At 27.6% G+C, this 24,361-nt stretch overlaps 1 protein-coding gene across 1 annotated transcript in view; it reads left to right on the top strand.

Annotated features, from left to right (window-relative positions):
* btv (dynein cytoplasmic heavy chain beethoven) overlaps window positions 1-24,361 on the top strand; it is a 123,103-nt gene that overhangs the window by 55,465 nt on the left and 43,277 nt on the right. Inside the window, exons 12-15 of the mRNA XM_075297350.1 lie at window positions 2,651-2,902; window positions 2,988-3,689; window positions 14,720-14,902; window positions 21,817-22,805. Of these exons, the coding sequence (XP_075153465.1) occupies window positions 2,651-2,902; window positions 2,988-3,689; window positions 14,720-14,902; window positions 21,817-22,805 (2,126 nt within the window). The remainder of the gene's footprint in view (window positions 1-2,650; window positions 2,903-2,987; window positions 3,690-14,719; window positions 14,903-21,816; window positions 22,806-24,361) is intronic.

The raw sequence follows: 24,361 nt of genomic DNA on the forward strand, positions 1-24,361 counted from the left end.
TGCATCGGTGTGCTCTTTTAAAACTTCAATGACTTTAGTTAAAATCCTTTGTTTAATATGTGTTACATCCGATCTCGCAATATGTTCAGCTCACGGGTCAGTTTTCTAACAATGCTGCGGGAATTTCCATTTAGCCGCCTATTTTAATTCTGCTTAAAACTTCCAACCAGAGGCCCTGATGAAGGCAAGAATATTCCTTAAGCTACGCGCCCAGTATCTTGTTACGTCTAAAGGATAATGCTGGATACTGGCATAGGAAGTGGTTCGAGTCTTCCTTAATACCCGGGTCCAGACACCCATCTACAAATGTTATAATCTTGAAAGTCTATCCTTATCATAAGTTTTCCATGTGTGTTAGGCCCAGTTATAATGCCAATTGCAAGTCTCAATTCCCGTCTGTTTATCGCCATCAGAGTTTCACAATTCCTACTGTTCTTTTCGTCCAATATTAACTTGGTTTGCTCGCAACCGCTTCCTAAGGGAGACCCAACGCCCTCACCATAGCTCTTCATATTTGACGTGAAGCCTTCATAGATATGAAGACAGCGCAGAAAAATAAACGCAAAGACTTTACGCATTCCACGAACGCTCATCTCAGCCAGCACATCTGCTTCATAATTTCCCATTATTCCACAGTGTACAGGTACCCAACACAGAGTTACATTATACTGTTCAGTGAGAATCGTAAGCTCTTAACGATAGCAGCTGGCGCCAATTCTTACCATACGTTTTCCAAGAGTGGTATGCCCAGTTATAATGCCAACTAAAGGCCTCAATTCCTGTCTGCTCATCGCCATCAGAGTTTCACAATTCCTAAGGTTTTCTTCATCCTATATCAACTTAGTTTACTAGCAACTTTCCGAGGAGACCCAACGTCCTCACCATAGATCATCATATTTGACATGAGACTTGTAAAAATATGAAGACAGCGGAGGAAAAACATCCGCAAACATCGCTCCACGAGCGCCCTCCTTAGACAGAACGTCGGCATTTCCCATTATTATTCCCATAGAATAACACCCTCATCAACAGCAACTAAGCAGCAATCGCTATCTAACGTACACGACTCCCGGATTGCTAGTTCACTGCAATAAATACCACTACCAATTCTTTCGTCCATTTTAGATCCATCTGCATATATCCTACAGGAAATGGATCAAACACAGGACCCAGTTCTGGTGAAAACGTATAGAAGGACTTTTAACTTTACCATGGGTTTGTAATTGGCGGGGTTAATTTAAACTTTAGGATACGTATGAGACTCAATCCAAAGTCACGTCCTGGGCAATTTAGTAGGAGCACCCCATAGACAGATCCTCATTAACCAGTCCGGAAAAAGCTCTTAGGAATCTGTTTCATTTTGAGCCTTATATGACTATTTAAAAATTGCAACAAACTGGAGAAACGATACCAGTCCTGTGAGTGTGCCAATTTGCTGTAGGTTAGGTTAGGTTAGGTGGCAGCCCGATGTATAAGGCTCACTTAGACTATTCAGTCCATTGTGATACCACATTGGTGAACTTCTCTCTTATCACTGAGTGCTGCCCGATTCCATGTTAAGCTCAATGACAAGGGACCTCCTTTTTATAGCCGAGTCCGAACGGCGTTCCACATTACAGTTAAACCATTTAGAGAAGCTTTGAAACCCTCAGAAATGTCACCAGCATTACTGAGGTGGGATAATCCACCGCTGAAAAACTTGTTGGTGTTCGGTCGAAGCAGGAATCGAACCCACGACCTTGTGTATGCAAGGCGGGCATGCTAACCATTGCACCACGGTGGCTCCCTGTTGCTTTAGGTCATATTCAGAGTTCCGAAAGGTATCCTCCTTTCCTCCTACTCTTCCATATTTGATATATATATTTTGGGTTATCGTGATAAATACGCTTAGTCCAAAGAGCACGTCCTGGGACAATGTAACCAGCCCGAAACAAGCTCTTAGGAATCTGCTTCATTTTGTGCATTACATGACTAATAAAAAAATGCAGCAAACTTGAGCAACAGTACCAGTCCTGCGATAGTGCCAATTTGCTCCAATTCCCTGTAGTTCATATTCAGAAATCCGAAAGGTATCCCCCTACTCTTCCATATTGGATATATATTTTGGCTTATCGTAATAAACACGTTCAGTCTAAAGAGCACGTTCTGGGACAATATAGGAGGAGCACCCCACGGACTGTCCTCTTTAACCAGTTTGGGACAAACTCTTAGGAATATGTTTCATTTTTACGGCCATTTTCATGTAGCTCCTTTAGGCTTTAACTGTCAGTTAACAGAAAGTAAACGGTACCAGTTCTGTGATAGTGCTCCTATAGGTCATATTCAATGTTCCGAAAGTATCCTCCCACTTCTTATATATTTCGGGTTATTGTGGTCATGGTCAGTCACAGTCAGTCACATAATCCCTCTCTTTATAACGCTCGGCTGGGTTCTATATGCCTGCAATCAACGCTTTCCAGTGTATCTAAGCTTTTAAGTCTAACGAGTGTCATATCTGCTGTTTTGATTATGTGAAAATCGATAATCTGGCCTACCTCTGAAGGCTACAATTTAATTGGATTCCTGAAATAAATTTGTCAACATTTTCGAGCGTATCGATTGTTCCAAAGCAATAATTTTAATATTTTTTATCTAACTCTTCTTTTTCCAGGACAAACGCAATTCTTTCCCACGATTTTATTTCTTGGGTGATGATGATCTTCTGGAAATTTTAGGACAAGCATCCAAAGATCCCGATGTTATACAAAAACATATTAAAAAATTATTCCCAGGTTGTCATCTCTTGGGTATAGTACAAGGTTCGAGTGGAGAACGTATTCAATATTCCATTGAATCTTTAAAAAGTGCGGAAGGAGATGTCCTAAAACTTAAAACACCCATCGAAATGAAAGGACCCATTGAGGTATGACTAAATCAATGCTTACCCCCTTACATTTCATTCGGTAATTATTTCATTCTCATTCATTTTCTCTAAACACACATACTAGAATTGGCTAAACTCTTTGGTAAGCACTATACAACTCACACTCAGAGAGCAAATCGTCCAGTGCTGCAGTTCATATCCTCCGGATGGCTTTAATGAAAATATCCTTCAAAACTATGTCGGCCAAGTATTGTCCACTACGCGTGCCATTCAATTTACCAAACAGGCTGAAAAGGCCATCCAAACAATGGCTCTACAAAAGCTATTGCAAACACTCAATTCGGAAATCGGTCAATATTCCACATGGAAGCATCAGACCCAAAATGCCCTCTTGCAAATAAAATTGCGTTCGTTACTGTTTGATTTGGTGCATTATGTGACAATAGTCGAGGAGTTGATAGAGAACAATACCATGCACCTCAATGATTGGCATTGGTTGGCTCAATTGAAATTCTATTTGGGTGATACTACAGGTGGTAGTCGAGGTGCCACATCAGCAGGAGGAGCAGGAAACAGTAACAATCGTTCCACGGTGATTGTGCGTATGGTCTATGCTGAGTTCGAATATTCCTATGAGTTTCTGGGAAATCCTAATAAGTTGGTCAGTACACGTTTAACACACAAATGTTATCTCATTTTGACACAAGCCATGCATATGGGTTTGGGTGGTAATCCCTTTGGTCCAGCCGGTACGGGCAAAACGGAATGTGTTAAAGCATTGGGTGCCATGCTTGGACGTTTGGTGCTGGTATTCAACTGTGATGAGGTAAGTTTGTGCTCAACAAAAGAAAGTAAATTATGGTCATTTTTAGGAGCGTTACAATAAACCAATTACCCAGAGGTTTTGTATAGCCAATGGAAGTGCACATTCTTTGAATTTTGAAAAAATGGTTTATAACGAAATGGTTGCTTGGCATTGCTACATATAAAGTAGTCAGGGTTAAGGCATATGCTAAGACATGATGATGCTAGTATCCGTAACTAAGCATTCAGGCCACAAACGGTGTTTTCGACATAAAATCAAGAAACAGTCATTGTATGGGTTTCAGGGCTTTAGTGTTTAACTGCTTAGGCGATTTCGAGAAATTGTGAATGACACTTCACCAAGGAACTCAAGTTCCGGTGGCCACTTATGAATCCTGAGGTTGTGTGCTAGAACTTATGCACAATGATGGAGAGCCGCTAATACTTATATTAGAAACGAAGAGGATCCAATTGAGTGGACAAATTTTCTAATGAAATAACATTTTAAAAAAATTTTCTATAGAAACAAAATTTTGAAAAAATGTTCTATTAAAATAAAATTTAGACAAAATTTTCTATTGAAATCAAATGTTGACACAATTTTCTATTGAAATAAAATGTTGACACAATTGTATAAAATATAAATAAATAAATATAAATAAAAATAAATTTTTGATAAAATTTTCTATAGAAATAAAATTTTGACAAATTTTTTTATAGAAATACAATATTGACAAACTTTTCTATGGAAATAAAAATTTGCAAAATTTTCTATAGAAATAAATTTTTGATAAAGTTTTGTATAGAAATAAAATTTTGACAAATTTTTCTAAAGAAATAAAATTTTGACAAAATTCGCTTTAGAAATAAAATGTTGACAAAATTTTCTATAAAAATAAAATACTTACATTATATACGAAGATGATCCAATTGAGAGTAAACATTTTCTAATGAAACAAAATTTTGAAAAAAAAATTCTATAGAAACAAAATTTTGAAAAAAATTTCTGTTGAAATAAAATGTTGACAAAATGTTCTATTAAAATAAAATTTTGACAAAATTTCCTGTAGGAATATTTGGTCTATAAAATGTTGACAAAATTTTCTATAGAAATTAAACTTAGACAAAATTTTCTATTGAAATAAAATGTTGACACAATTTTCTATAAAAATAAATGTTTGATAAAATTTTCTATAGAAATAACATTTTGACAACATTTTCTATAGGAATAAAATGTTGACAAAATTTTCTATAAAAATAAAATGTTGACAAAATATTCAATAGAAACAACATTTTGACAAAATTTTCTATAGAAATAAAATTTTGACAAAATTTTCTATAGAAATAAAATTTTGACAAAATTTTCTATAGAAATAAAATTTTGACAATATTTTCTATAGAAATAAAATTTTGACAACATTTTCAATAGACATACAATTTTGACTAAATTTTCTATAGAATTAAAATGTTGACAAAATTTTCTTTAAAAATACAATTCTGACAAAATTTTTTATATAAATAAAATTTTGACAAAATTTTCTATAGAAATAAAATTTTGACAAAACTTTTTATATAAATACAATATTGACAAAGTTTTCTATAGAAATAACAAGTAAGGAAAGTCTAAAGTCGGGCGGGGCCGACTATATTATACCCTGCACCACTTTGTAGACCTAAATTTTCGATACCATATCACATCCATCAAATGTGTTGGGGCTATATATAAAATTTCAACTAAATCGGAGTTAAAACTTGGCCTCTGTGGTCATATGAGTGTAAATCGGGCGAAAGCTATATATGGGAGCAATATCTAAATCTGAACCGATTTCAACCAAATTTGGCACGCATAGCTACAATGCTAATTCTACTCCCTGTGCAAAATTTCAATTAAATCGGAGTAAAAGATTGGCCACTGTGGTCATATGAGTGTTAATCGGGCGAACGATATATATGGGAGCTATATCTAAATCTGAACCGATTTCAATAAAATTTGGCACACTTGACTATACTACTAATTGTACTCCTAGTGCAAAATTTTAACCAAATTGGGGTAAAACTCTGGCTTCTGGGGCCGTATTAGTCCATATCGGGCGAAAGATATATATGGGAGCTATATCTAAATCTGAACCGATTTCAATAAAATTTGACACACTTGGCTACAGTACTAATTGTTCTTTTTGTGCAAAATTTTAAGCAAATTAGGGTAAAACTCTGGCTTCTGGGGCCATATAAGTCCATATCGGGCGAACTACATATATGGGAGCTATATCTAAATCTGAACCGATTTCTTTCAAAATCAATAGGGTTCTATCCTGAGCCAAAACACATACCTGTGCCAAATTTGAAGTCGATTGGACTAAAACTGCGACCTAGACTTTGATTACAAAAATGTGTTCACGGACAGACGGACATCGCTATATCGGCTCAAGAGCCCACCCTGAGCATTTTTGCCAAAGACACCATGTGTCTATCTCGTCTCCTTCTGGGTGTTGCAAACATATGCACTAACTTATAATACCCTGTTCCACAGTGTGGCGCAGGGTATAAAAATTTGCAAAACTTGCTATAGAAATAAAATCTTGATAAAAATTTTCTATAGATTTAAAATTTTAACAAACTTTTCTATAAAAATAAAATTTTCTAAAGAAATAAAATTTTGACAATATTTTTTATAGAAATAAAATTTTCCAAAGAAATAAAATTTTTACAAAATTTTCTATAGAAATAAAATCTTGATAAAAATTTTATATAGAAATAAAATCTTGATAAAAATTTTCTATAGATTTAAAATTTTAACAAACTTTTCTATAAAAATAAAATTTTCTAAAGAAATAAAATTTTGACAATATTTTTTATAGAAATAAAATTTTCCAAAGAAATAAAATTTTTACAAAATTTTCTATAGAAATAAAATCTTGATAAAAATTTTATATAGAAATAAAATCTTGATAAAAATTTTCTATAGAAATAAAATTTTGCCAAAATTTTCTATTGAAATAAAATTTTGCCAAAATTTTCTATAAAACTAAAATTTTAACAAAATTGTCTATAGAAATAAAATTTTGACAAAATTTTCTATAAAATTAAAATGTTGACAAAATATTCTATAGAAACAAAATTTTTTCAAAATTTTCTGTAGAAATTAAATTTTGACAACATTGTCAATAGACATAAAAATGTTGACAAAATTTTCTATTGAATTAAAATTTTGACAAAATTTTCTTTAAAAATAAAATTCTGACAAAATTTTTAATATAAATAAAATTTTGACAAAATTTTCTATAGAAATAAAATTTTGACAAAATTCGCTTTAGAAATAAAATGTTGACAAAATTTTCTATAGAAATAAAATTTTGATAAAGTTTTGTATAGAAATAAAATTTTGACAAATTTTTCTAAAGAAATAAAATTTTGACAAAATTCGCTTTAGAAATAAAATTCTATAGAAATAAAATTTTGACAAAATTTTCTATAAAAATAAAATTTTCTAAAGAAATACAATTTTAACAATATTTTCTATAGAAATAAAATTTTGCAAAATTTTCTATAGAAATAAAATCTTGATAAAAATTTTCTATAGAAATAAAATTTTGACAAAATTTTCTATACAAATCAAATTTTGACAAAATTTTCTATTGAAATAAAATTTGACAAAATGTACTATAAAAATATAAATTTGACAAATTTTCTATAGAATTACGATTTTGGCAAAATTTTCTATAGAACTACACTTTTGACAAAATTTTCTATAGAAATAAAATTTTGACAAAATTTTCTATACAAATAAAATTTTGACAAAATTTTCTATTGAAATAAAATTTGACAAAATGTACTATAAAAATATAAATTTGACAAATTTTCTATAGAATTACGATTTTGGCAAAATTTTCTATAGAACTACACTTTTGACAAAATTTTCTATAGAATTAAAATTTTGACAAAATTTTCTATACAAATAAAATTTTGACAAAATTTTCCATTGAAATAAAATTTGACAAAATGTACTATAAAAATATAAATTTGACAAATTTTCTATAGAATTACGATTTTGGCAAAATTTTCTATAGAACTACACTTTTGACAAAATTTTCTATAGAAATAAAATTTTGACAAAATTTGGCAAAGGAAAAGAGAAATGTTTGTACAGATTTATTTCGGCAAAAGCCGGCTTCATAAACCTTCTTTCGGAGGGTTCAAGTGTGGTTCACTTTGGGTTTGGTGAACTACCAGAATTTGTTCTGATAATTGGTTGATAGCTTTGCTGCAAGTAGAGGATGCTGATGAGGAATACGGTAATTCCGAAACGTGCATCCATCCAACCAGCTTGCAGTCTATAGGGCTTTGCCCAAATAAATTTGACAAACATTATTTTCCTCTGTTGGTTAAGCTACTCTTGTACGAGTAGTTTAGTCAACGCCATGGTTTTAAGTTGAAATCGAAAAACAACAACAATGCTTAAAGAACAAAACCAACAATAACAGAACAAAACGAAATAAAATTTTAACAAAATTTTCTATAGAAATAAAATCTTGACAAAATTTCCTGTAAGAATAAAATTTTGACAAACTTACCATAACATCTTTAAAAATTTTTCTAAAAAAATAACATTTTGACAAAATTTTCTATAGAAATAAAATTTTGACAAACTTATTTTAACAGAAATAAAAAAAAATAAATTTTGACAAAATTTTCATTACAAAAGAAATTTTGAGAACATTTTCTATTGAAATAAAATTTTGATAAAAATTTCTATTGAAATAAAATTATGACTAAATTTTCTATTGAAATACAATTATGCAAAAATTGTCTATAGATATAAAATTTTCTAAAGAATTTTAACAAAAATTTTCTATAGAAATAAAATTTTCTATAGAGATAAAATGTTGACAAAATTTTCTATAGAACTAAAATTTTGACATAATTTTCTATAGAAATAAAATTTTGACAACATTTTCTATAAAAATAAAATTTTGACAAAATTTTCTATAGAAATAAAATTATGACAAAATTTTCCATAGAAATAAAATTATGACAAAATTTTCCATAGAAATAAAACTATGACAAAATGTTCCATAGAAATAAAATTTTCTATAGTGATAAAATTTTGACAAAATTTTCTACAGAAACAAAATTTTGACAAAATTTTCTATAGAAATAAAATTTTAACATAATTTTCTACAGAAATAAAATTCTGACAAAATTTTCTAAAAAAATAAAATTTTGACAAAATTCTCTATAGAAATAAAATTTTGTCAAAATTTTTTATAGAAATAAAATTGTGACAAAATGTTCTGTAGAAATAAAATTTTGGCAAATTTTTCTTTAGAAATAAAATTTTGACAAAATAAAATTAGGCAAAATTTTCTATAGAAATAAAATTTTGGCAAATTTTTCTTTAGAAATAAAATGTTGATAAAATTTTCTATAGAAATAAAACGTTGACAAAATTTTTATAGAAATAAAATTTTGAGAAAATTTTCTATAGAAATAAAGTTTTGACTAAATTTTCTATAGAAATAAAATGTTGACAAAATTTTCTATAGAAATTAAATTGTGACAAAATAATCTGTATAAATAAAAGTTTAGCAATTTATTTAAAAAAAAATTATATTTTACTTTAGAAATAAAATTTTGACAAAATTTTCTATAGATATAAAATTTTAACAAAATTTTCTATAGAAATAAAATGTTGACAAAATTTTCTGTAGAAATAAAATTTTGACAAAATTTTCTTTAGAAATAAATTTTTGACAAAATTTTCTACAGAACTAAAATTTAAAAAAAAAATTCTATTGAAATAAAATTTTGACAAAATTTTCTATAGAAAAAAATTTGAAAAAAAATTTCTATACAAATAAAATTTTCTATTCGAATAAAGTTTTTACAAAATTTACTGTAGAAATAAAATTTTGACAAATTTTTCTATAGAAATAAAATTTTGACAAAATTTTAAGTCCAAAGGTATTTTATATTTTTGGTATCTTCTAAAATATGTTGTGCCATTATGTGTTTTAGTCTTCTAACCTAATCCTATATATAAAATTTCAACTAAATCGGAGTTAAAACTTGGCCTCTGTGGTCATATGAGTGTAAATCGGGCGAAAGCTATATATGGGAGCAATATCTAAATCTGAACCGATTTCAACCAAATTTGGCACGCATAGCTACAATGCTAATTCTACTCCCTGTGCAAAATTTCAATTAAATCGGAGTAAAAGATTGGCCACTGTGGTCATATGAGTGTTAATCGGGCGAACGATATATATGGGAGCTATATCTAAATCTGAACCGATTTCAATAAAATTTGGCACACTTGACTACACTACTAATTGTACTCCTAGTGCAAAATTTTAACCAAATTGGGGTAAAACTCTGGCTTCTGGGGCCGTATTAGTCCATATCGGGCGAAAGATATATATGGGAGCTATATCTAAATCTGAACCGATTTCAATAAAATTTGACACACTTGGCTACAGTACTAATTGTTCTTTTTGTGCAAAATTTTAAGCAAATTAGGGTAAAACTCTGGCTTCTGGGGCCATATAAGTCCATATCGGGCGAACTACATATATGGGAGCTATATCTAAATCTGAACCGATTTCTTTCAAAATCAATAGGGTTCTATCCTGAGCCAAAACACATACCTGTGCCAAATTTGAAGTCGATTGGACTAAAACTGCGACCTAGACTTTGATTACAAAAATGTGTTCACGGACAGACGGACATCGCTATATCGGCTCAAGAGCCCACCCTGAGCATTTTTGCCAAAGACACCATGTGTCTATCTCGTCTCCTTCTGGGTGTTGCAAACATATGCACTAACTTATAATACCCTGTTCCACAGTGTGGCGCAGGGTATAAAAATTTGCAAAACTTGCTATAGAAATAAAATCTTGATAAAAATTTTCTATAGATTTAAAATTTTAACAAACTTTTCTATAAAAATAAAATTTTCTAAAGAAATAAAATTTTGACAATATTTTTTATAGAAATAAAATTTTCCAAAGAAATAAAATTTTTACAAAATTTTCTATAGAAATAAAATCTTGATAAAAATTTTATATAGAAATAAAATCTTGATAAAAATTTTCTATAGATTTAAAATTTTAACAAACTTTTCTATAAAAATAAAATTTTCTAAAGAAATAAAATTTTGACAATATTTTTTATAGAAATAAAATTTTCCAAAGAAATAAAATTTTTACAAAATTTTCTATAGAAATAAAATCTTGATAAAAATTTTATATAGAAATAAAATCTTGATAAAAATTTTCTATAGAAATAAAATTTTGCCAAAATTTTCTATTGAAATAAAATTTTGCCAAAATTTTCTATAAAACTAAAATTTTAACAAAATTGTCTATAGAAATAAAATTTTGACAAAATTTTCTATAAAATTAAAATGTTGACAAAATATTCTATAGAAACAAAATTTTTTCAAAATTTTCTGTAGAAATTAAATTTTGACAACATTGTCAATAGACATAAAAATGTTGACAAAATTTTCTATTGAATTAAAATTTTGACAAAATTTTCTTTAAAAATAAAATTCTGACAAAATTTTTAATATAAATAAAATTTTGACAAAATTTTCTATAGAAATAAAATTTTGACAAAATTCGCTTTAGAAATAAAATGTTGACAAAATTTTCTATAGAAATAAAATTTTGACAAAATTCGCTTTAGAAATAAAATTCTATAGAAATAAAATTTTGACAAAATTTTCTATAAAAATAAAATTTTCTAAAGAAATACAATTTTAACAATATTTTCTATAGAAATAAAATTTTGCAAAATTTTCTATAGAAATAAAATCTTGATAAAAATTTTCTATAGAAATAAAATTTTGACAAAATTTTCTATACAAATCAAATTTTGACAAAATTTTCTATTGAAATAAAATTTGACAAAATGTACTATAAAAATATAAATTTGACAAATTTTCTATAGAATTACGATTTTGGCAAAATTTTCTATAGAACTACACTTTTGACAAAATTTTCTATAGAAATAAAATTTTGACAAAATTTTCTATACAAATAAAATTTTGACAAAATTTTCTATTGAAATAAAATTTGACAAAATGTACTATAAAAATATAAATTTGACAAATTTTCTATAGAATTACGATTTTGGCAAAATTTTCTATAGAACTACACTTTTGACAAAATTTTCTCTAGAATTAAAATTTTGACAAAATTTTCTATACAAATAAAATTTTGACAAAATTTTCCATTGAAATAAAATTTGACAAAATGTACTATAAAAATATAAATTTGACAAATTTTCTATAGAATTACGATTTTGGCAAAATTTTCTATAGAACTACACTTTTGACAAAATTTTCTATAGAAATAAAATTTTGACAAAATTTGGCAAAGGAAAAGAGAAATGTTTGTACAGATTTATTTCGGCAAAAGCCGGCTTCATAAACCTTCTTTCGGAGGGTTCAAGTGTGGTTCACTTTGGGTTTGGTGAACTACCAGAATTTGTTCTGATAATTGGTTGATAGCTTTGCTGCAAGTAGAGGATGCTGATGAGGAATACGGTAATTCCGAAACGTGCATCCATCCAACCAGCTTGCAGTCTATAGGGCTTTGCCCAAATAAATTTGACAAACATTATTTTCCTCTGTTGGTTAAGCTACTCTTGTACGAGTAGTTTAGTCAACGCCATGGTTTTAAGTTGAAATCGAAAAACAACAACAATGCTTAAAGAACAAAACCAACAATAACAGAACAAAACGAAATAAAATTTTAACAAAATTTTCTATAGAAATAAAATCTTGACAAAATTTCTTGTAAGAATAAAATTTTGACAAACTTACCATAACATCTTTAAAAATTTTTCTAAAAAAATAACATTTTGACAAAATTTTCTATAGAAATAAAATTTTGACAAACTTATTTTAACAGAAAAAAAAAAAAATAAATTTTGACAAAATTTTCATTACAAAAGAAATTTTGAGAACATTTTCTATTGAAATAAAATTTTGATAAAAATTTCTATTGAAATAAAATTATGACTAAATTTTCTATTGAAATACAATTATGCAAAAATTGTCTATAGATATAAAATTTTCTAAAGAATTTTAACAAAAATTTTCTATAGAAATAAAATTTTCTATAGAGATAAAATGTTGACAAAATTTTCTATAGAACTAAAATTTTGACATAATTTTCTATAGAAATAAAATTTTGACAACATTTTCTATAAAAATAAAATTTTGACAAAATTTTCTATAGAAATAAAATTATGACAAAATTTTCCATAGAAATAAAATTATGACAAAATTTTCCATAGAAATAAAACTATGACAAAATGTTCCATAGAAATAAAATTTTCTATAGTGATAAAATTTTGACAAAATTTTCTACAGAAACAAAATTTTGACAAAATTTTCTATAGAAATAAAATTTTAACATAATTTTCTACAGAAATAAAATTCTGACAAAATTTTCTAAAAAAATAAAATTTTGACAAAATTCTCTATAGAAATAAAATTTTGTCAAAATTTTGTATAGAAATAAAATTGTGACAAAATGTTCTGTAGAAATAAAATTTTGGCAAATTTTTCTTTAGAAATAAAATTTTGACAAAATAAAATTAGGCAAAATTTTCTATAGAAATAAAATTTTGGCAAAATTTTCTATAGAAATAAAATTTTGGCAAATTTTTCTTTAGAAATAAAATGTTGATAAAATTTTCTATAGAAATAAAACGTTGACAAAATTTTTATAGAAATAAAATTTTGAGAAAATTTTCTATAGAAATAAAGTTTTGACTAAATTTTCTATAGAAATAAAATGTTGACAAAATTTTCTATAGAAATTAAATTGTGACAAAATAATCTGTATAAATAAAAGTTTAGCAATTTATTTAAAAAAAATTATATTTTACTTTAGAAATAAAATTTTGACAAAATTTTCTATAGATATAAAATTTTAACAAAATTTTCTATAGAAATAAAATGTTGACAAAATTTTCTGTAGAAATAAAATTTTGACAAAATTTTCTTTAGAAATAAAATTTTGACAAAATTTTCTACAGAACTAAAATTTAAAAAAAAAATTCTATTGAAATAAAATTTTGACAAAATTTTTCTATAGAAATTTTTCTATAGAAAAAATTTTGAAAAAAATTTTCTATACAAATAAAATTTTCTATTGGAATAAAATTTTTACAAAGTTTTCTGTAGAAATAAAATTTTGACAAAATTTTCTATAGAAATAAAATTTTGACAAAATTGAAAGTCCAAAGGTATTTGATATTTTTGGTCTCTTCTAAAATATGTTCTGCCATTATGTGTTTTAGTCTTCTAACCTAATCCTGGCTAACAAAAAATCAAAAACACGCACTGCTTTGGACAAGAACATTTAATGCATGCGCGAACAAAACATTTGTGATGGAAATGTTGACAGGATAAAAAACATTATTGCAATTTCCATGATGTAACATTTCAAAAATGTTATGATGCATTTCTCTTTAACTTACAACGCCTCTTACAACACATCCCAGTAAAAAAAGCGTCGCCAAAAAAGTAATGAAAATGTTATTTTTGGATCCGGAAGTAGTGTAAAATTGACACAGAAGCAATGAATTTAACATGGGCTTGTCATAGGACGGAAGTTCTCCATTTCAACAGCCATTGCACTGAATTTGCATCACTTCTTTAGGTGTGATCCGAATTCAATGTTTTGGATGTAAATTAAAAAATTCTGTGATATTTTGTCAAATAAATAATTTTTATATTTTTTTATGGATTCTAACGCTTGTCGGAAACGTTTGACCTCAAATATCAAAAATCCAAGTTGTAAAATATTGAATTAAAAGAATTTCCTGGGTAGTTAAAATAAAGAACATCATTGGGAGTGCATCTTCTGGAAGTGCTTTTAAAGTTGTGCCTTTGGAAGAACTTCCAATTTTTTTGCTGGGATACTACCTCTCTCTCCACCCTCCCCCCTTCCAACTCGACAATTGTAGCATTGGTCCATTTATCCTTGAATTTGAAAGCCATCTACTCACTCATGCTCACTGTTTTATCTATTACAGAATGTGGACACGGAATCAATGGCTTTGATTCTCACCGGTCTAGCCCGTTGTGGTGCCTGGGGATGCTTTGATGAATTCAATCGTTTACAGGAGGCCACCCTCTCGGCCATATCAATGCTAATACAGCCCATACAATGTGCGTTAAAGGACAAAACGGATGTTGTTCAAATAGCCGGAAAGAATGTAAGTACAAGTAGCTACTCACTAACTCGAGGGAGTTAGTGGGGTTTGCAGTGGAACATGTTTCGTCCAAACGTAAATATTTGTGCAAATCATTTGAAACTTGTAAATTGTTTTGATTCCATTTTCTCTGGAGTAGGTAGGCAGCTAGAGGAGCACAATGTGTTCGAGTAAGATTTAAGGGTTTTTGGTGGGGAAATGAAAATTTAGTTTATATAGTTTTTTTTCATACCCTCCACACTGAAAACAAAATATTGGCCTAATATGAAAGATTATGCAACCTAAATTTTAGATCAAGCAAATTACATAATATTAAGGACAAATTTCTTTAAAATAAAGACATTTTCTTTTAAAAATGTTTATAATTTTTGCTTTAAAAATTTCATTCTTTAAATTTAAGACACGAATTTGTGAAATTTTGCGACCCTCTGTTGCAATTAATTTTTTGCAAATTTTTTTTTTGTAGTTACTAGGCGTAAGATTCAAAGCCATGTCCATACAAATTTTACCAAATGCAGCAAGTTGCATTTCGAGAGCCATGCATGTATTCGCATATTTTCATGCCATTATCGACATTGCTTCCATATTTAATCTTATTTATGTGATTATCATTATTACATTACACCTCATTTGGATGGAATCCATTAAAACGATTTCACTCTCTTACATAGGACGACGAATATGTCTGTCTGTCTGTATTCAATGCTTCAATAGTATTTACTTGTATGTAACCACCGTCTGTATTTTATACTCTGCTCCTCGAAAATTCAATGACCTTAAAATACCAGCAAATAACTTACAACGTTTATTGGCCACCAATTGTATTGTTAATCCAATGATTGCATTATTGATGAACAATGAAGGATTGTTTATCTGTTAAAAAGGATAAACTTTTTTAATTTCTGACTTGTCATTGTTATCATTGTGGAATTGTGTGCGAATGTATTGTAGTAAATGGACTCGAATGGAATATTTTATATGGGATATTACAGATGAGGATAATCATAACGAGCACTGTAACGAAAAAAAAAGAAGATAAGTGGTGGACTGCACACACTGAAAAAAAATATTGTCGTGAGGTCAAAGATTTCATGTCTTTAAAATACGAATGTAAATTTTGCTTAGCATAGAAGACGCATTTCTCTCATATAAAGTTGTTTTCCTTGTCTAAAAGTCGATAAACTTTTCAACGAAATCGTATTGTCCTTACAATTAAGTGATTTCAGTTAAAAATGGGTATCATAACATAAAAGAAAAAATGGTTGGGCTAAGGTCAGCTCGACTTTAATAATTCAGAAAAATTCTTTAAATTTAATGGAATTGTCTTTAAATTTGTTATGTTTTTGCGTCTTGACTACAAAGCAAAAAATCGTTCAAATATAGGACATGTTTTTCAACACTTTATTTTGAAGACGTTTTTTACTTGAAACAAAGCATAATTTCTACTGGAATTCGAGTCTTAATTTGGAAAATAAAATTGTCGTTAAATCGTTTTTAAAGGACTTTGGTAGCATATGAAGAAAAAAAGCTGAAAAACGAAAAATTAAAATTTGCTTCCTAGAAGCAAGTACACAAAACCCAAATTTAAAAGAGAATTGTGTCTTAAAAGTATCCTTACTTGTATTCTCCGCTTCTTTGGCTCGGAATCAATACCAAAATTTTTAAAGTAAAGACAAAATCTTTGGAACCGGACATGCTTTTTTTTCAGTGCACGCAGAGAAACATGTTTGAAGAGCATAATCCCAGCAAAAAATTGGAAGTTGTTCTAAAGGCTTTGAAAGCACTTTTAACAAGTATATACGGCCGTAAGTTCGGCCATGCCGAATCTTATGTACCCTCCACTATGGATTCGTAGAAACTTCTACTAAAGTGTTTCATCCACAATCGGATTACTTGGGTAATCCGATGGCAAGGTATCTTAAAACTTCTTAACACCGTCTTCTAAATTCTACAAATAATTACACTGAAAAAAATATTGTCGTGAGGTCAAAGATTTCATGTCTTTAAAATACGAATACAAATTTTGCTTAGCATAGAAGACGCATTGCTCTAAAATAAAGTTATTTTCCTTGTCCAAAAGTCGATAAACTTTTCAATGAAGTCGTATTGTCCTTATAATTAAGTGATTTGACTTAAAAATGGGTATCTTAACATGAAAGAAAAAATTTATAGGCTAAGGTCAACTTGACTTTAATAATTCAGAAAAATTCTTTAAATTTAATGAAATTGTCTTTAAATTTGTTGTCTTTTTGCATCTTGATTACAAAGCAAAAAATCGTTCAAATATAGGACATGTTTTTCAAAACTTTATTTTAAAGAAGTTTTTTACTTCAAACATAGCATAATTTCTACTGGAAGTCGAGTCCAAATTTGGAAAATAAAGTTGCCGTTAATTCGTTTTTAAAGGACTTTGATAGCATATGAAGAAAAAAAGCTGAGAAAGCGATAAATTAAAATTTGCTTCCTAGAAGCAAGTACACAAAACCTAAATTTAAAAGAGAATTGTGTCTTAAAAGTATCCTTACTTGTATTCTCCGCTTCTTTGGCTCGGAATCAATACCAATTTTTTTAAAGTAAAGACAAAATCTTTGGAACGGAGTATGCTTTTTTCAGTGTACGAGGGGCTATATACAATTATGAACCCGTACCAATTTTTGTGTGAGTCGGCATTGCTTTATCTGGGGGCTATATATAACTATAGACCGATATGGACCAAGTTTGACATGGTTGTTAGTGTTCATATACTAACGCAAAATACAAAATTTCAACTGAATCGAATGAAATTTACTCCTTCAAGAGGCTCCTAAACCAAATCTGGCGATCTGTTTAGAGACCGCATACTAACACCACGTACCACATTGCAACCGGATCGGATGAATTTTGCTCCTCCAAGAGGATACGAAGATCGAATCCGGTGATCGGTTTATATGGGGGCTATATATAATTTTGGACCGATATGGACCAATTTTTGCATGGTTGTTAGAGACCATATACTAACACCTCGCACCAAATTTCAAACGGATCGAATAAATTTTGCTCCTCCAAGAGGCTGCGGAGGTCAAATCTGGGGATCGGTTTATATGGGGACTATATATAATTATGGACCGAAATGGATAAATTTTTTCATGATTGTTAGACACAATATACAAACACCACATACCAAATTTCAACCGGATCGGATGAATTTTGCTTCTCTAAGAGGCTCCACAAACCAAATCGGTCGGTTTAGTTGGGGCCTATACGTAAATATGGTCCAATATGGCCAATTTGTAAAATTTTGACAAAATTTTCTATAGAAATAAAATTTTGACAAAAGTTTCTATAGAAATAAAATTTTGACAAAATTTTCTATAGAAATAAAATTTTGACAAAATTTTCTATAGAAATAAAATTTTGACAAAATTTTCTATAGAAATAAAATTTTGACAAAATTTTCTATAGAAATAAAATTTTGACAAAATTTTCTATAGAAATAAAATTTTGACAAAAATTTCTATAGAAATAAAATTTTGATAAAATTTTCTACAGAAATAAAATTTAGGCAAAATTTCCTAAAGAAATAAAATTTTGACAAAATTGTCTATAGAAATAAAATTTTGACAAAATTGTCTATAGAAATAAAATTTAGGCAAAATTTCCTAAAGAAATAAAATTTTGACAAAATTGTCTATAGAAATAAAATTTTGACAAAATTGTCTATAGAAATAAAATTTTGACAAAATTTTCTATGCAAATAAATTTTTAACAAAATTTTCTATAGAAATAAAATATTGACACATTTTTCTATAGAAATAAAATTTTGACAAAATTTTCTATAGAAATAAAATTTTGACAAAATTTTCTATAGAAATAAAATGTTGACAAAATTTTTTATAGAAATAAAATGTTGACAAAATTTTCTATAGAAATAAAATTTTGACAAAAATTTCTATAGAAATAAAATGTTGACAAAATTTTCTATAGAAATAAAATGTTGACAAAATTTTGACAAAATTTTCTATAGAAATAAAATTTTGACAAAATTTTCTAAAGAAATAAAATTTTGACAAAATTTTCTAAAGAAATAAAATTTTGACAAAATTTTCTATAGAAATAAATTTTGACAAAAATTTCTATAGAAATAAAATTTTGACAAAATTATCTATAGAAATAAAATTTTGACAAAATTTTCTTTAGAAATAAAATTTTGACAGCATTTTCTTTAGAAATAAAATTTTGACAAAATTTTCTATAGAAATACAATTTTGACAAAATTTTCTTTAGAAGTAAAATTTTGACAATATTTTCTATAGAAATAAAATTTTGACAAAATTTTCTTTAGAAATAAAATTTTGACAAAATTTTCTTTAGAAATAAAATTTTGACAAAATTTTCTTTAGAAATAAAATTTTGACAAAATTTTCTATAGAAGTAAAATTTTTTACAATATTTTCTATAGAAATAAAATTTTGACAAAATTTCCTATAGAAATAAAATTTTGACAAAATTTTCTATAGAAATAAAATTTTGACAAAATATTCTATAGAAATAAAATGTTGACAAAATTTTCTATAGAAATAAAATGTTGACAAAATTTTCTATAGAAATAAAATTTTGACACATTTTTCTATAGAAATAAAATTTTGACAAAATTTTCTATAGAAATAAAATTTTGACAAAATTTTCTATAGAAATAAAATGTTGACAAAATTTTCTATAGAAATAAAATGTTGACAAAATTTTCTATAGGAATAAAATTTTGACAAAAATATCTATAGAAATAAAATGTTGACAAAATTTTCTATAGAAATAAAATGTTGACAAAATTTTCTATAGAAATAAAATGTTGACAAAATTTTCTATAGAAATAAAATGTTGACAAAATTTTCTATAGAAATAAAATTTTGACAAAATTTTCTATAGACATAAAATGTTGACAACATTTTCTATAGAAATAAAATTTTGACAAAATTTTCTATAGAAATAAAATTTTGACAAAATTTTCTAAAGAAATAAAATTTTGACAAAATTTTCTAAAGAAATAAAATTTTGACAAAATTTTCTATAGAAATAAAATTTTGACAAAAATTTCTATAGAAATAAAATTTTGACAAAATTATCTATAGAAATAAAATTTTGACAAAATTTTCTTTAGAAATAAAATTTTGACAGCATTTTCTTTAGAAATAAAATTTTGACAAAATTTTCTTATAGAAATAAAATTTTGACAAAATTTTCTTTAGAAATAAAATTTTGACAATATTTTCTATAGAAATAAAATTTTGACAAAATTTTCTATAGAAATAAAATTTTGACAAAATTTTCTATAGAAATAAAATTTTGACAAAATTTTCTATAGAAATAAAATTTTGACAAAAATTTCTTTAGAAATAAAATTTTGATAAAATTTTCTACAGAAATAAAATTTAGGCAAAATTTCCTAAAGAAATAAAATTTTGGCAAAATTGTCTATAGAAATAAAATTTTGACAAAATTGTCTATAGAAATAAAATTTAGGCAAAATTTCCTAAAGAAATAAAATTTTGACAAAATTGTCTATAGAAATAAAATTTTGACAAAATTGTCTATAGAAATAAAATTTTGACAAAATTTTCTATGCAAATAAATTTTTAACAAAATTTTCTATAGAAATAAAATTTTGACACATTTTTCTATAGAAATAAAATTTTGACAAAATTTTCTATAGAAATAAAATTTTGACAAAATTTTCTATAGAAATAAAATGTTGACAAAATTTTCTATAGAAATAAAATGTTGACAAAATTTTCTATAGAAATAAAATTTTGACAAAAATTTCTATAGAAATAAAATGTTGACAAAATTTTCTATAGAAATAAAATGTTGACAAAATTTTCTATAGAAATAAAATGTTGACAAAATTTTGACAAAATTTTCTATAGAAATAAAATTTTGACAAAATTTTCTAAAGAAATAAAATTTTGACAAAATTTTCTAAAGAAATAAAATTTTGACAAAATTTTCTATAGAAATAAAATTTTGACAAAAATTTCTATAGAAATAAAATTTTGACAAAATTATCTATAGAAATAAAATTTTGACAAAATTTTCTTTAGAAATAAAATTTTGACAGCATTTTCTTTAGAAATAAAATTTTGACAAAATTGTCTATAGAAATAAAATTTTGACAAAATTTTCTTTAGAAGTAAAATTTTGACAATATTTTCTATAGAAATAAAATTTTGACAAAATTTTCTATAGAAATAAAATTTTGACAAAATTTTCTATAGAAATAAAATGTTGACAAAATTTTCTATAGAAATAAAATTTTGACAAAATTTTCTATAGAAATAAAATTTTTATAAAATTTTCTATAGAAATAAAATTTTGACAAAATTTTCTATAGAAATAAAATTTTGACAAAATTTTCTATAGAAATAAAATTTTGATAAAATTTTCTATAGAAATAAAATTTTGACAAAATTTTCTATAGAAATAAAATTTTGACAAAATTTTCTATAGAAATAAAATATTGACAAAATTTTCTATAGAAATAAAATTTTGACAAAAATTTCTATAGAAATAAAATTTTGATAAAATTTTCTATAGAAATAAAATTTTGACAAAATTTTCTATAGAAATAAAATCTTGACAAAATTTTTTCAATTTTTCTGTGTAGTTTTTATCCGTGTATCAATATGTCTTCCAAACAACTTTAAAGAAATATTGAGTACATTCAAGTTTGATGAGGCCCCCAGACCCCCAAGTCTGCCCTAACTCATCTACGTTTCTACATATCGTAGCCAAATATCCATGGAATACTTCACATGTTCCATACAAATATACAGATCCATTCTCATTAATCATTTCATTAATCCGGTAGCTTTGATTGTTTTTGTTTTTTTACATCACTCTCTTTCTCCCTCTTTCTCTCTTCCCATTTTTTCTCCCAACCACAGATTAAACTCAATCATCATTGCGGCATATTTGTAACTCTCAATCCGGCTGGAGCTGAATACGGTGGACGCCAGAAATTACCCGGCAATATACAAGCATTGTTTCGGCCAATTGTCATGCAACAACCGGAACCAGGAGAAATTGCACGCGTCATGCTATTTGTGGAAGGATTTAAGCAGCCTACTGAAATAGCTCAACGTGTAGTGGAACTTTTCGATATGTGTGCAAAGATTTTGACACACCAACGCCACTATGATTGGGGCTTAAGAGAATTGAAAACAATTTTGTTAGCCTGCGGCGAAGGTTTAAGGAGTCTAACAGCAACAACATCGACGACGACCTCTATGGCAAAGCATCAGGACACCACCACCTCTGTCACCAACATTGACCCAGACCAAAGCGACAATGGTGATTTGAATGAAATGGAAATGTCAGTGGTGGTCCAATGTTTACGCAGTTCCACCATGTCCAAATTAGCCCTGCACGATGTCATACGTTTCGATATGTTGCTAGAGAATGTATTTCCCGAGATAGTCAATGCCTCCATCAACCCATCACCTCTGCAGCAGGCGATTAGGGAGGCTTTCGATGCATTGAGTTTGTGTTTTAATGAAATGCAAATGATTAAATGTCTCCAACTTTATGAGCAACTTCAGAAACGCATGGGCGTTGTGGTCATGGGTCCACCTGGTTGTGGTAAATCCACCATTATAAGTGTATTACGCCAGGCTTTGATTACACAAACATCAAAGTCATCTGAACTACAACAACAACAAATACGTGTCCATACCATCAGCCCAAAATCGATGAGCCGTATCCAGTTGTTGGGACGCCTTGATCCTGACACCCGTCAATGGCTCGATGGTGTTTTAACACACACCGCTGTCGTTGTAAACGCAGAACCCCCGCGTGTACACTCTTGGATTGTTTGCGATGGCAGCATTGATCCGGAATGGATTGAGGCCCTCAATTCCGTATTGGATGACAATAAGTGAGTATTACAATACAAAGGCCGTTCATTGATGGCAAAGAGTCTGTTGCCCTAGTTTAATCTATGTGTAATAGGAATAGTGTACGTGTAGTTTGTAATGAGATGTGGGTGTGTGTGCGTGCGTGGGAGGTTTAAGGTTTCTAAACGGATTCATAGTGGTTCTCGATTGTGTTACTGCAACAATATCGAAAAGTAAAGTACAAGTGAATATCGACGGCAATGCTTGTCTTATGGAAATTGAAATGGCCTTGGTTTTTGTGGAAGGCAAATTTTGTCAGGCTCATCATTGGACCATTGGATTGAATTAAATTGTACTGGAACCCCAAACTCTTTATAGAGGTCAAATCTCCTAAGTGAGTGTGTTATAAAAGACGCCCAACTTACCCAATTTGAAGAACCATATGAAATGAAATCGGGAGATCGGCCTATATGGAGATTATACCAGAATGATACGCATCATATTCAGCATACCTCGTTATGGACCTAAAATACCTCTACATTTTGAATTTCAGGCAAAGCTCTTAAAAACGGTAGTGTCTAGACCCCCATGAAATCAAATTGGGACATGATCATGAACCGATATACACCCTATTCGCCACTCCTATTTGTGGACCTAAAAGCTCTAGATTTCCAATTTCAAGCTAATCGGATGAAAATTGCGGCGTCTAGATGCTCTAAAGCCCAAATCTGGAAATCGTTCTATATGGGGGATAGTCAAACTACCACACCAAACATATTACTTTTCAAAATTGTATTTCTTAGAAAATTTTGCAAAATTTAATTTCTGTAGAAAATTTTGTCAAAATTCTACTTCTATAGAAAATTTTGACAAAATTTTTTTTCTAGAAAAACTTTTGTAAAAATTTTGTCAAAATTTTATTTCTATAGACAATTTTGTCAAAATTTTATTTCTATAGAAAATTTTGTCAAAATTTTATTTCTATAAAAAATTTTGTCAAAATTGTATTTCTATAAAAATTTTTGTCAAATTTTTTAGTTCTATAGAAAATTTTTTCAAAATTTTATTTCTATAGAAAATTTTATCAAAATTTTATTTCTATAAAAAATTTTGTCCAAATTTTTTTTTTTCTATAGAAAATTTTGTCAAAATTTTATTTCTATAGAAAATTTTGTCAAAATTTTATTTCTATAGAAAATTTGGCAAAATTTTGTCAAAATTTTATTTCTTTAGGAAATTTTGCCTAAATTTTATTTCTATAGACAACTTTGTCAAAATTTTATTTCTATAGACAATTTTGTCAAAATTTTATTTCTTTAGGAAATTTTGCCTAAATTTTAGTTCTGTAGAAAATTTTATCAAACCAAAATTTTGTCAAAATTTTATTTCTATAGAAAATTTTGTCAAAATTTTTAGTTCTATAGAAAATTTGACAAAATTCTATTTCTATAGACAATATTGTCAAAATTTTATTTTTATTGACAATTTTGTAAAAAATTTTATTTCTATAGAAAATTTGGAAAATTTTGTCAAAATTTTATTTCTATAGACAATTTTGTCAAAATTTTATTTCTATAGAAAATTTTGTCAAAATTTT

This window comes from Haematobia irritans, chromosome 2, assembly GCF_050003625.1.
Source record: "Haematobia irritans isolate KBUSLIRL chromosome 2, ASM5000362v1, whole genome shotgun sequence".
NCBI lineage: Eukaryota > Metazoa > Arthropoda > Insecta > Diptera > Muscidae > Haematobia > Haematobia irritans.